This window comes from Dama dama, chromosome 11, assembly GCF_033118175.1.
Source record: "Dama dama isolate Ldn47 chromosome 11, ASM3311817v1, whole genome shotgun sequence".
NCBI classification, from domain to species: domain Eukaryota; kingdom Metazoa; phylum Chordata; class Mammalia; order Artiodactyla; family Cervidae; genus Dama; species Dama dama.
The window spans coordinates 54,397,991-54,411,487 of record NC_083691.1 but is presented as its reverse complement, the minus strand read 5'-3'; the positions used below and the strand labels follow the sequence as shown (position 1 = coordinate 54,411,487).

Here is a 13,497-nt window from a genome sequence, read left to right as displayed (position 1 = left end):
TTCAATGACTTTATAATCCACCTCGAGGACGCAAGCACACTAGTTAATACTCATGGAGAAGTAAGGGTTCTAATATAGTTTAGTACATCCACAGAGGCTCATTTCTACTCACAGGGGAATTGTAGTGGTGGTTAGAGATTTAGGTGGGCTTCCCTGGGGGCTCAGACAATAAAGAATCTGCCTGCACTCTAGGATTCACAGGTTCCATTCCAGGGTTGAGAATATTCCCTGGAGAAGGGTAAGGCTACCCACTCCAGTGTTCTTGCCTGGAGAATTCCATGGGCAGAGGAGCCTGGTGGGCTATAGTTCATGGGGTCGCAAAGAGTCAGACAGGACTGATTTACTAACATCTAACACACTAGGGGGTGGTGATGCTACAACTCAGACTTGAAGGATAAGCAGGAGTCAGATGGGCAGAGAAGGGATGAAGTGGGGATGGGGAAAAAGGAGTCAGGGTTCACGCTAAGAAAACAGGTCTGAAGCCATGGAAAATGCCATGCACGTGGAAACTATAAGAGATAAGTCTGGACACACAGATGTGACCAAGTTATAAAAACCTCATTTGTTAAAGAACTTGCAGCAAGAGTTCAGTGAAGAATTCTAAGTAGCTGGGTAACATGATCAGATTGCATCTCAGAAGGTTCATTCTGGCAGCTGCACAAAACAGTGTTGTTTCAAGTGTACGGGGCACTGACCCTTTAAAAAAATTTTTTTTTAATTGGAGGATAATTGCTTTAGTGCTGTGTTGGTTTCTGCTGTACAACAGCATGCCCCTTCCCACTCCTCTAGGTCACCACAGAGGTCATCACAGAATTCATCACTGGAGTGAGCTCCCTGTGTTATATAGCAGCTTCCCACTAGTTATCTACTTTACATATGATAATGTATATGGCTCAATGCTACACTCTCAATTCATCCCATCCTCTCTTTCCCCTGCTGTGTCTACAAATCCTGTTCTCTATGTCTGCATCTCTATTCCTGCCCTGCAAATAGGTTCATCAGTACCATTTTTCTAGATTCCATATATATGCATTTGCCAAACAATATTTATTTTTCTGTTTCTTACTTCTCTCTGTAAAACAGGCCCTAGGTTCATCCACCTCAGTTCAACTGACTCATATTCTTTCCTTTTTAATGGCTTAGTAATATTCCATTGTATATATGTACCACAACTTCTACTTTATTCATTTATCTGCTGATGGATATCTAGGTTGCTTCCATATCCTAGCTATTGTAAATAGTACTGCAATGAACACTGGGGTATATGTGTCTTTTTCAATTCTGATTTTCTCAGGATATATGCCCAGTAGTGGGATTGCTTGGTCACAATGTCATTTTTATTCCTAATTTTTTTAAAGGAATCTCTGTATGTTCTCCATACTGGCTGTAACAATTTACATTCCCACCAACAGTGCAAGGGGCTTCCCTTTTCTCCACATCTATTTGTAGATTTTTTGATGATGGCCATTCTGAACAGTGTTAGGTGATACTTCATTGTACTTTTGATGTGCATTTCTCTAATAATGAGTGATGTTGAGCATCTTTTCATGTATTATTGGTCATCTGTATGACTTCTTTGGAGAAATGTCTGTTTAGGTCTTCTCATTTTTTGACTGGGTTGCTTGTGTTTCTGATATTGAGCTGCATGAGTTGCCTATACATTTTTTGGATTAATCCTTTGTCAATTGCTTTGCTATTATTTTCTCCCATTCTGAGGGTTGTCTTTTTGTTTTGTTTCTAGTTTCCTTTGCTGTGCAAAAGCTTTTAAGTTTAATTAGGTCCTGTTTACTTATTTTTGTTTTTATTTCTAGCACTCTATAAGGTGGGTCAAAGAGGATCTTGCTGATATTTATTGACAGTGACTCAATTTCACATGGTGATCTGGTACATACATATAGATGTGTTTGTTTAAATATGTATAATATCTACCCCAAGTATCACTCTATTTCACATTCTACTCTATTAAAAAAAAACCTTATTAGGATTTTATACATATTCAGTTATGTTTCCTTCAAATAATGACATCTTTATTTCATTTCTAAAGTTTATATTTTATATTTTCCCCCTGCCTTACTGCACTGGCTAGGATCTCCAATATAGTGTTAACTAAAAGTTGTGATGGTGGCTATTTCATTTCTTTTTTTTTTTTATTTAGAAGTTATTTTTATGTGTCCATGTTCTCTTCTAGCCCTTGTGCATACATGTATATAATTTTTAAAAGTCATAGAATGAGAATAGTTTTATAAGTTTTATGAAACATGTAGATACATGGCACATGTATATAGGTATCTAAATATATATATATATGATATGATTTTACAAACCACATTTTGTTTTGCTTACTTAAAATTATCACCAATATTTTTTTTTATTTGGTATATAATCTTTTTCATAATCATGAATGCTTAATATTTCACAGTTCTAAGAGCTTTCTGTTTTATAACTCATTCAATCCTCACAACAAGTCTATAAAATTGCCTTTCTGTACTTGAAAATTTTCACTATTTCATTGGTATTTACTCTCATCTTTATTATTGCCTACCATCCACTTTTATAAGGTTTGATTTAATATTCTTTTTTTTTGTTTTTGTTTTAAATTTTTTTAAAATTTTACTTGGAGGCTAATTACTTTACAATATTGTGGTGATTTTGCCATACATTCACATGAATCAGCCATGGTTGTACATGTGTTCTCCATCCTGACCTTCCCTCCCACCTCCCTCCCCATCCAATCTCTCAGGGTCATCCCAGTGCACCAGCCCTGAGCACCCTGCCTCATGCATCAAACCTGGACTGTAGATCTATTTCACATATGGTAATGTACATGTTTCAATGCTATTCTCTCAAATCATCCCACCCTCGCCTTCTCAAACAGAGTCTAACAGTCTGTTCTTTATATCTGTGTCTCTTTTGCTGTCTTGCATATAGGGTTAGTTACCATTTTTCTAAATTCCATATATATGTGTTAATATACTATACTGGTGTTTTTCTTTCTGACTTACTTTGCTCTGTATAATAGGCTCCAGTTTCATCCACCTCGTTAGAATTGATTCAAATGCATTCTTTTTAATAGCTGAGTAATATTTCATTGTGCATATGTACCACAACGTTCTTATCCATTCGTCTGCCGATGGACATCTAGGTTGCTTCCATGTCCTGGCTATTGTGAACAGTACTGTGATGAACATTGGGGTACACGTGCCTCTTTAAATTCCGGTTTCCATGGTCTGTATGCCCAGCAGTGGGACTGCTGGGTTGTATGGCAGTTCTATTTCCAGCTTTTTAAGGAATCTCCACACTGTTCTCCATAGTGGCTGTACTAGTTTGCATTCCCACCAGCAGTGTAAGAAGGTTCTTTTATCTCTGCACCCTCTCCAGCATTTATTGTTTGTAGACTTTTTGAAAGCAGCCATTCTGATTGGTGTGAAATGGTACCCCATTATGGTTTTGATTTGCATTTCTCTGATAATAAGTGATGTTGAGCATCTTTTCATGTGTTTGTTAGCCATCTGTATGTCTTCTTTGGAGAAATGTCTGTTCAGTTCTTTGACCCATTTTTTGATTGGGTCGCTTATTTTCCTGGAATTGAGCTGCAAAAATATGTATATTTTTGAGATTAATTCTTTGTCAGTTGGTTTTGTTTCCTATTATTTTCTCCCATTCTGAAGGCATTGTATTCTCACCTTTCTTATAGTTTCCTTTGTGGTGCAAAAGCTTTTAAGTTTAATTAGATCCCATTTGTTTATTTTTCCTTTTATTTCCAATATTCTGGGAGGTGGGCCATAGAGGAGCCTGCTGTGGTTTATGTCAGAGAGTGTTTTGCCTATATTCTCCTCTGGGAGTTTTATAGTTTCTGGTCTTCCATTTAGATCTTTAATCCATTTTGAGTTTATTTTTGTATATGGTATTAGAAAGTGTTCTAGTTTCATTCTTTTACAAGTGGTTGACCAGTTTTCCCAGCACCACTTGTTAAAGAGATTGTCTTTCCTCCATTGTATATCCTTGCCTCCTTTGTCAAAGATAAGGTGTCCGTAGGTGTGTGGATTTATCTCTGGGGTTTCTATTTTGTTCCATTTATCTATGTTTCTGTCTTTGTGCTAGTACCATACTGTCTTGATGACTATTGCTATGTAGTATAGCCTGAAGTCAGGCAGGTTGATTCCTCAGTTCCGTTCTTCTTTCTCAAGATTACTTTGGTTATTTGAGGTTTTTTTGTAATTCCATACAAAATGTGAAATTATTTGTTCTAATTCTCTGAAAAATACCATTGGTAGCTTGATAGGGATTGCATTGAATCTATATATTGCTTTGGGTGATATACTCATTTTCACTATATTGATTCTTCCAATCCATGAACATGGTATAATTCTCCATCTATTTGTGTCATCTTTGATTTCATCAGTGTTTTATAGTTTTCTACATATAGGTCTTTTGTTTCTTTGGGTAGATTTGTTCCTAAGTATTTTATTCTTTTTGTTGCAATGGTGAATGGAATTGTTTCCTTAATTTCTGGCTATTTCATTTCTAAAAACTGGGTTGTGACTCTTTCAACTGATTTCATGATCAATTAATGCATTGCAACCTATAATTTTAAAAAATAATGGTGTATAGCTTAATCAGAAAGGACAGGACCAAAAGCAAAGGGATAATGAATTTGCCATTTTAACAACCCAGAAAAGAAATGAAAAGAATCTGAGTTATTCAGAGGCAATAAGGATGAAGAGGAGGAGGACATGCCAACTCACTCCAGTATTCTTGCCTGGAGAATCCCAAGGACAGAGGAGGCTGGTGGGCTACAAGTTCATGGGGTCACACAGAGTTGGACACGACTTAAAGTGACTTACCATGGATACATGCATACAAGGATGAAGAGAAGAGGCCATATTTGAAAAAGATTTATTAGAAGAAAAAATTCTTTGTACTATTTAACTCACTTTAACTGAGGTGAGTAAAGAAGGAAGAATCTATACACTCATTGAGCTCTGGCTACTACCATGTGGCTGTCAGACCATTTATTGAGGCAAGAAACAAAAAAAGCCAACAGCCCATTCATTTGGGACTTGCAGACAGAAGGAGGAATCCACCTTTTCATCTGGACTCCCTCCTGCTATCCAAGTAGCATTACCACTGCCAGGACAGGGGCTGGCCTGTCCTTCTAAACATCTTGGGTCATAATGCTTCAATAGCTTCTCATCTTCTCATCTTTCACCCAATGTGAAATCAAGGTCCTTACAATGGCCCATAAGGCTATATTTTTTGTCCCCCTGCTTACTTCCATGACCTCATTTTATACTACACTCCCACTTGATTTTTCCACTCTGACCTCACAAGTCTGCTGTTTTTTAAAACTGTCAAGCAATCATCCACTGAGTAAAGGCATTCATATTTGCTTTTCCTTCTGACTGGAATGCTTTCCCCTAAGGAACCATTAGAGCTTTGACTTTCTTCAGAACTCTGTACATAACCTAATTAGCAGAGCTTTCCTGACTAATATTAATATATAAAACAATTTCCCCCGACCCTCAGTACTGTCATCCTTACTCTGCTTTATTCATCTCCATGGCACTTAATTGTCATTGATGTATATATGTCTGTGGCTGACTCCCCTGACTGTAATGTAAGGTCTATGAGGCTAGGGACTTTGGTTCCTTGATTTAGCTCCCATACCCAGAATAGTGTCTACCGTGTAAGAGGTTTTCAACAGATATTTGTTGAACTAAATCTTTGCCCTGGGCCATCTCCCACAGCCCTTTGATGAACCCAGATCATTTCCCTTGATCCAGAGGGATCTGTCTCTCTCAGATTCTCAGTTGTCCTCAACCTGGTTCATCTTGTCCAATTAGGATACAATGATTTTGAAGATCCAGCAGGGTTTCATATCTACTAGAAGGTTCTAATCCATAGGCCTTAGTTTCTGATCTTAGGAATTTTTCTTTTGGTAACTTTTTATTTTGATATAATTCAAAACTTACAGAAAAGTTGAATAGTACAAAGAATTCCCATATATTCCTTATATAGATTAACTGACTGTTCACATTTTGCGTCTTTTAATTTACTGTTTCTCTTACTCTAAGATGTCAGTTATATACACTATTTTATATTATCCTAAGTACGTAAGCATTTCCTAAAAAACAGGAATATTTTACAACCACACTAAAATGATTGAAATCAGGAAATTGAATATTAATACAATGCTATTATCCAATTTACATTCTATATTCAAGTACTGTCTATTAGCAATGTCATTTATAGCCATATTTTTTTCAGTCTAGGATCCAATCCAGGATATTGTGCTGCATTTGATTATATCTCTTTAGTCTCTTTGAGAAAGTTCCTCAGTTTTCTTCCATGACAGACACTGTTGAAGAACATGGGCCAGTTTATTTTATGGAATGTTCATCAGTTTGAGTAGTCTTGGTGTATCTATAGTCAGAGTTCAGTTCAGTTCAGTTCAGTTGCTCAGTTGTGTCTGACTCGTTGCAACCCCACGAACCGCAGCATGCCAGGCTTCCCTGTCCAACACCAACTCCTGGAGCCTACCCAAACTCATGTCCATTCAGTCGGTGATGCCATCCAACCATCTCATCCTCTGTTATCCCCTTCTCCTCCTGCCCTCAATCTTTCCCAGTATCAGGGTCTTTTCAAATGAGTCAGCTCTTCGCATCAGGTGGTCAAGGTATTGAGCTTCAGCTTCAACATCAGCTTCCAATAAACACCCAGGACTGATCTCCTTTAGGATGGACTGGTTGGATCTCCTTGCAGTCCAAGGGACTCTCAAGAGTATTCTCCAACACCACAGTTCAAAAGCATCAATTCTTTGGCATTCAGCTTTCTTTATAGTCCAACTCTCACATCCATACCTGACCGCTGGAAAAACCATAGCCTTGACTAGATGGACCTTTGCTGGCAAAGTAATGTCTCTGCTTTTTAATATGCTATCTAGTTTGGTCATAGCTTTCCTTCCAAAGAGTAATCATCTTTTAATTTCATGGCTGCAATCACCATCTGCAGTGATTTTGGAGCCCCCCAAAATAAAGTCTCTCACTGTTTCCACTGTTTCCCCATCTATTTCCCATGAAGTGATGGGACCAGATGTCATGATCTTAGTTTTCTGAATGTTGAGCTTTAAGCCAACTTTTTCACTCTCCTCTTTCACTTTCATCAAGAGGCTATTTAGCTCTTCAGCTCTTCTTCACTTTATGCCATAAGGTTGGTGTCATCTGCCTATCTGAGGTTATTGATATTTCTCCCAGCAATCTTGATTCCAGCTTGTGCTTCCTCTAGCCCAGCGTTTCTCATGATGTACTCTGCATATAAGTTAAATAAGCAGGGTGACAATATACAGCCTTGATGTACCCCTTTTCCTATTTGGAACCAATCTGTTATTCCATGTCCAGTTCTAACTGTTGCTTCCTGACCTGCATACAGGTTTCTCAAGAGGCAGGTCAGGTGGTCTGGTATTCCCATCTCTTTCAGAATTTTCCACAGTTTGCTGTGATCCACATAGTCAAAGGGTTTGGCATAGTCAATAAAGCAGAAATAGACGTTTTTCTGGAATTCTTTTGCTTTATTGATGATCCAGCAGATGTTGGCAATTTGATTTCTAGTTCCTCTGCCTTTTCCAAAACCAGCTTGGACATGTGGAAGTTCATGGTTTTCATGTATTGCTGAAGCCTGGCTTGGAGAATTTTGAGCATTACTTTACTAGCGTGTGAGATGAGTGCAATTGTGTGGTAGTTTGAGCATTCTTTGGCATTGCCTTTCTTTGGGATTGGAATGAAAACTTACCTTTTCCAGTCCTGTGGCCACTGCTGAGTTTTCCAAATTTGCTGACATATTGAGTGCAGCACTTTCAGAGCATCATCTTTTAGGATTTGACATAGCTCAACTGAAATTCCATCACCTCCACCTGCTTTGTTGTAGCAGAGTAAGGTTATGCATTTTGGAAGGAATAGCTTGGAAGCAAGGCTGTATACTTCTCCATGTACCACATCAGAAGGCACAAGTTTGTGCTAATATTGATGATAAATCAGTCACCTAGTTAATATGGTGTCTACAAGGTTTTTCAGTATAATGACACTATTTTTCTCTTTACAACTAATAAGTTATTAGTAGAAGATGTTTTGAAACTATGTAAATATTGTTTTTCAAGAAACCTTCACATACTAGTTTTTGCAACCATTGGTGATTCTTGGCTGAATCAATTATTACTACAATGGTTGCAAAGTAATAACTTTCTAACCCCATCATTTCTCCTATATAGATTAGCTGGTATTCTCCTGTAAGGAAGAGCTCTTTCTCCCTAGTTTATTTATTCACATATATTTTTATGTGGATAAACTCACAGACTTTTATTTCATTCAATGGCTTGTAATCCACACCATCATTATCTTGATGCACAAATATGCCTAGATTTGTCTAATGGGAATCCCTTCAAATTGGCTCCTGTGCTCATTTGACAGATGCCATTGTTCTTCAGGCATTTATTCACTATCTGACGTAAGATATTCTGGGCTCATTTTGAACTTTCCTCAACTCAGTCCTGAAATCAGCCATTTCACTAAGGTGCTTTGGTTCCCTTTCATGGAAAAGAGTATTCAGAAATCAGCAACTAAGTATGCTCATTGCTATTGATGTGTCATTGCTTCTAGTTTCTCTCAGCACACAGAACTTGGAAATTTGTGTATGTATGGATATATACACCATATACATATCTATCTATCTCTCTATTTCATGAGTCCCCAAACCTCTAATTCCAATCCAATAACACAAAATACATTCTAATCTTTCTCCTCTATATTTGTATATCCCTTCTCTTAACAGTGAGAAACCTGGTTGCCATTATCTTCAACATATTGATTCATTTGCTCAGTTTTAGAACACACAGAAAGTAGTTTCAGAACTGCTAAACCATAGCACCATGAAAGTATAAATTTATTAGCTAGAATTAAATATTTTTGTTAATAGTAGGGAGTTTTTATTCACTTTTACACCTTACATTCTTCATATGGCCTGGAGAGGATTCCTAAAAAATTTTAATACAATAAATGTTATCGCTAGTTTAAGAAAGTGAATAATTTTAGAAACCTTTCAAATGAAGAATTTATATTTATACCAGAACTAAAGCTTTGAAAGTTTTAGTATTGAAATTTAATTTTAATGATTCAAAGTTATGTTAAAGTTAAATTTATTTAGCTCTTACCCTGGCATCAGGATTATCATCAAATTGTGTTCTAATAAATGTATCAAAAGAATCCCAGTGATTTTCAGTTAGATTTCCACCTAAAGACCATAAGTAACAGAATACAAAAGTCTGACACAGAACAGTGTTCAATTTTGATTGTTCCTGAAAGAACAAAGAGAAAAACTTTTAATATTTTATGTTAGCATAAAAAGAATCCTAGGTTGCAAAGTCTAAAGGCTCTTTTCTCTTGTTTAGACTTATGTATTTTTAAAAGGGCATGGTGCATGTTTCTTATATTTCACTCAATAGTACACCAAGTGATGTTTTATAGTGGCATACATTTAAATACTCTGATGAGAAAATGAATGGCAAGAAGCATGGAAAACAAAAGTTCAGGGGTGTCTTTCAACTATTATAACTATATCTATGCTTGTATGAAGTTATTTAAGTAGACACACACTGGGAATATGTTACAGACTCTAAGGAAATTTAAACCTTGAGTAGAGGAGTAAACTATAGTGTAAAATTCCTTCCAATTTGAGATTCTACAAATCTATTCACATTCATTAGTTTCCTAAAAAAGTAACTTGAAAATCAAATAACTGTATGACAGAAAGTTTGGAATTGTTTATTTGCAAAGAATCTATATGATAATCACATTTTCCTGGCTTTACAACAGTAAAAAAAACTCTACCTACCATTGTCAAATTAACTCCTTCTTTCTCAAGTATTAAAGACTCCAATAAGCAACAGAGTGTAGTAACTTTGCTGATGTCCACTTGTGGAATTGCTTGGTGGCATTTTTTATTGATAAAATTTAAACCATCATCAACGTAACGCTGGAAAAGATTCAATATATATTCTTGAGTTTCTTCACTCAGCTGAAAATCAAACAAACAATATTTTAGCAAGACCAGATAAAATATATAATTAAGTTTAAAAACAATTGGTTCAAACTTGTATATTACATTATATCCTATGACTTTTAGACTAAAGGATATAAGCATCACATGATATGAAACAAGTTACATTAAAAAAAAAAAAGACATTCTATAGGAAGATTCTGGGTCACTGATAAGTGATCTTGATCTGGTAGTTGGTATATAGGTGTTTTGGGTCAGGAAGATCCCCTGGAGGAGGGCATGGCAACCAGCTCCAGTATTCTTGCTTGGAGAATCCCATGGACAGAGGAACTTGGCAGGCTATAGTCCATAGGGTGACAGAGTTGGATACGACTGAAGCTACTGAGTGCACGCATACACACACACACACACACATACAGGTATTTATTTATAATCATTTTTTAAACTGTCAACATGTATTCCATACAGCCTTCTATACTGATGATTATCTTTCATAATTAAGAACAATGAAAAAAGTATAAAAAGAAGCATTTTAAATATTTATTCAAGGTAAAGGACTAATTACCAAAGATTTAAAAAAGAATGTTGCCCCTCTCACCACTTTTTTTAACATTGTACTGAAAGTCTTAGCTAATGTGATAAGACAATAAAAGGGGAAGAAGTATACAGATTGAGAAGAAAGAAAAAAATTTTTCTTTACAATTATCCATACAAAAAATCCCAAAGAACTGAAACAAAACTAGTAAATAGTTATAGTAAAGTTGTAGGATAAAAGGTAAATATACAAAAGTCAATTGCTTTTTTATATATCAACAATGAATAATTAGAATTTGAAACTGAAGATACAAAATCATTTAATTAGCATCAAAAATATAAGATAGGCATATTTTAAACAAAATATTTCCAAGAGGAAATGAGAGGAAAACAACACAATTCTGATGAAAGAAAACAAAGAACATCTAAGTAAATGGAGAGGTTGTGCATGGATAGACAGACTCAATATTGTGAAGATGTTAGTAATTACCAACTTGATCTAGAGATCTGATGCAATCTGAATCAAAATCCCAGTAATTTACTTTGGGGAGAGCAACAAAGTGAATCTTACATTTATAAGAAGAGGGAAAAGGCCCAGAATAGTGACCACAATATTGGAGAACAAAGTAGAAGAGCTGACTACCTGACAAGACTTACTGTAAAGCTACAGTAATTGACAGTGTGACATTGGCAAAAAAATGAGACAAATAAGTTAATGGTGTTAGAGCCCATAAACATACTCATACAAATACAGTAACCTGATTTTTCACAAAGGAACAAAAGCAATCCAGTGGAGAAGGGATGGTGTTTTCAACAATGGTGCTGGAATTGGGCATCTGCATGCCAAAGAGATACAGAGAGAGAGAATCCAGACATTGATACTATGGCTTTCAGAAAAAGTAACTCAAAACGGATCATAAACCTAAACATAAAATGTATCAACATCAACTCATAGAAGGTAACAGAGGAAAATATTTATTTAGGTGACTTTCAATTTGGAAATAAGTTTTAAGATATAACACCGAAAGCACAAACCATGCAAGAAAAGTTAGACCATTGAAATTAAAAATGTGTGTGCTGTGAAAGATATTATTTGAAAAAAATGAAAAGAAAGGCAGACTTGGAGAAAATATTTGCAAAATACATACAAAGAACCTGTATCCAAAATATATAAAGAACTCCCAAAACTCAGTAACAAGGAAAAATACAACCCAATAATAAGTGGGCAAAAGATGTGGACACCTCATCAAAGAAGATATATAGATGGCAAATAAACATATGAAAAGACACTCAACATCTTATATAAGAAAACTACTCACTGAAAGCAAAATGAGCTACAAATACATATGAGTTGTGTTAGTTGCTCAGTTGTGTCTGACTCTTTGTGACCCCAAGGACTGTACCCCACCAGGCTCCTCTGTCCATGGGATTGTCCAGGCAAGAATACTGGACTGGTTTGCCGTTACCTTCATATTAGAATGGCTAAAATCTAAGACACTACACCACTACATGCTTGTGAGGATGTGGAGTAACAAAGAACTTCTGTTTATTGCTGGTTGGAATGCATAATGGTGCAGCCACTTTGGAAGACAGATTGGCAGTTTCTTCACAGTTTCACCATATGATTGAGAAATCATATGGACTCATATGGACTCATATTGATGAGTCCTAGGTATTTATCCATATGAGCTGAAATCTTATGTCTACACAAAAACCTGTATATGAATGTTTATGTGAGCTTTGTTAGTAATTGCCAGAACTTGTAAATGTTGAGATGTCTTTCAGTAGGTGAGTGAATAAACTTGGTAAATGCATATAATAACACTGAGTATTATTCAGTACCAAAAAATGAGCCATCAAGCCACAAAAGGACATGGAGGAACTGTAAATGCATATTACTAAGTGAAAGAAGTCAATCTGGAAAAGCTACAGACCATATAATTCCAACTATATGATGTTCTGGAAAAGGCTAAACTATGGAGACAGGGAAATTAGTAATGTCAGGGGTTGGGAAAGGGTGTAGATGGACAAACAGGTGGATCACAGATTTCTTGGCAGCGAAACTATTCACATGATACATGATATATTCATTTATCAAAATTCATAAAACTGCACAACACAAAGAGTGAACCATAATGTAAACCGTGGACTTTAGTTCATAAGCATGTACCCATATTGGTTCATCAATTTTAACAAATGTACCCACATAAATGTGCTTAGTCACTCAGTCTTGTCGGACTCTTTGCAACCCTATGGACTATAGTCCGCCAGGCTCCTCTGTCCATGGAATCCTCCCGGCAAAAATACTGGAGTAGATAGCCATTCCCTTCTCCAGGGCATCTTCCTGACTCAGGGATCAAACCAGTGTCTGCTGGCAGGTTCTTTTTCATCTGAGCTACCAGGGAAGCCCACCCACACCAAAGAAAAATGCTAATAAAAGTGGGGACTATGTTTGGAGGAGAGACATCATATGCTAATCCTCTGTACTTTCTGTTAAATTTTTCTATAAACCTAAAGTTGCTCTGAATAATAAAGTCTATTTAAAAAGTAAATTCAGAAAGGTTTAACATCTTATGGCTGCCCATGATAGTCTCAATTCTGAGAATTACTTTCTTTAACAAGGTTTTCTGTTCATTTGCTGTACACCTGAAACAAATATTGTAAGTCACAATATTGTGAATCAACTATACTCCAGTAGAAACTTCAAAAAAATAAGGTACTCTAAAATGGTATAGACGAACTTATTTGAAAAGCAGAAATAGAGACACGAACATAGAGAACAAACATATGGATACCAAGGTGGGGAGCAGGTACCGGATGGATTGGGAGATTGGGATTGACATGTATACACTAGTATGTATCAAATAGATAACTCATGAGAATAGACTGTATAGCACATGGAACTCTACTCAATGC

At 36.2% G+C, this 13,497-nt stretch overlaps 1 protein-coding gene across 1 annotated transcript in view; it reads right to left on the bottom strand.

Annotated features, from left to right (window-relative positions):
* Nucleotides 1-13,497, bottom strand: part of DNAH6 (dynein axonemal heavy chain 6) — a 270,144-nt gene that overhangs the window by 133,348 nt on the left and 123,299 nt on the right. The window contains exons 35-36 of the mRNA XM_061155236.1: nucleotides 9,883-10,065; nucleotides 9,203-9,346 (exon numbers count right to left, since the gene is read on the bottom strand). Of these exons, the coding sequence (XP_061011219.1) occupies nucleotides 9,203-9,346; nucleotides 9,883-10,065 (327 nt within the window). The remainder of the gene's footprint in view (nucleotides 1-9,202; nucleotides 9,347-9,882; nucleotides 10,066-13,497) is intronic.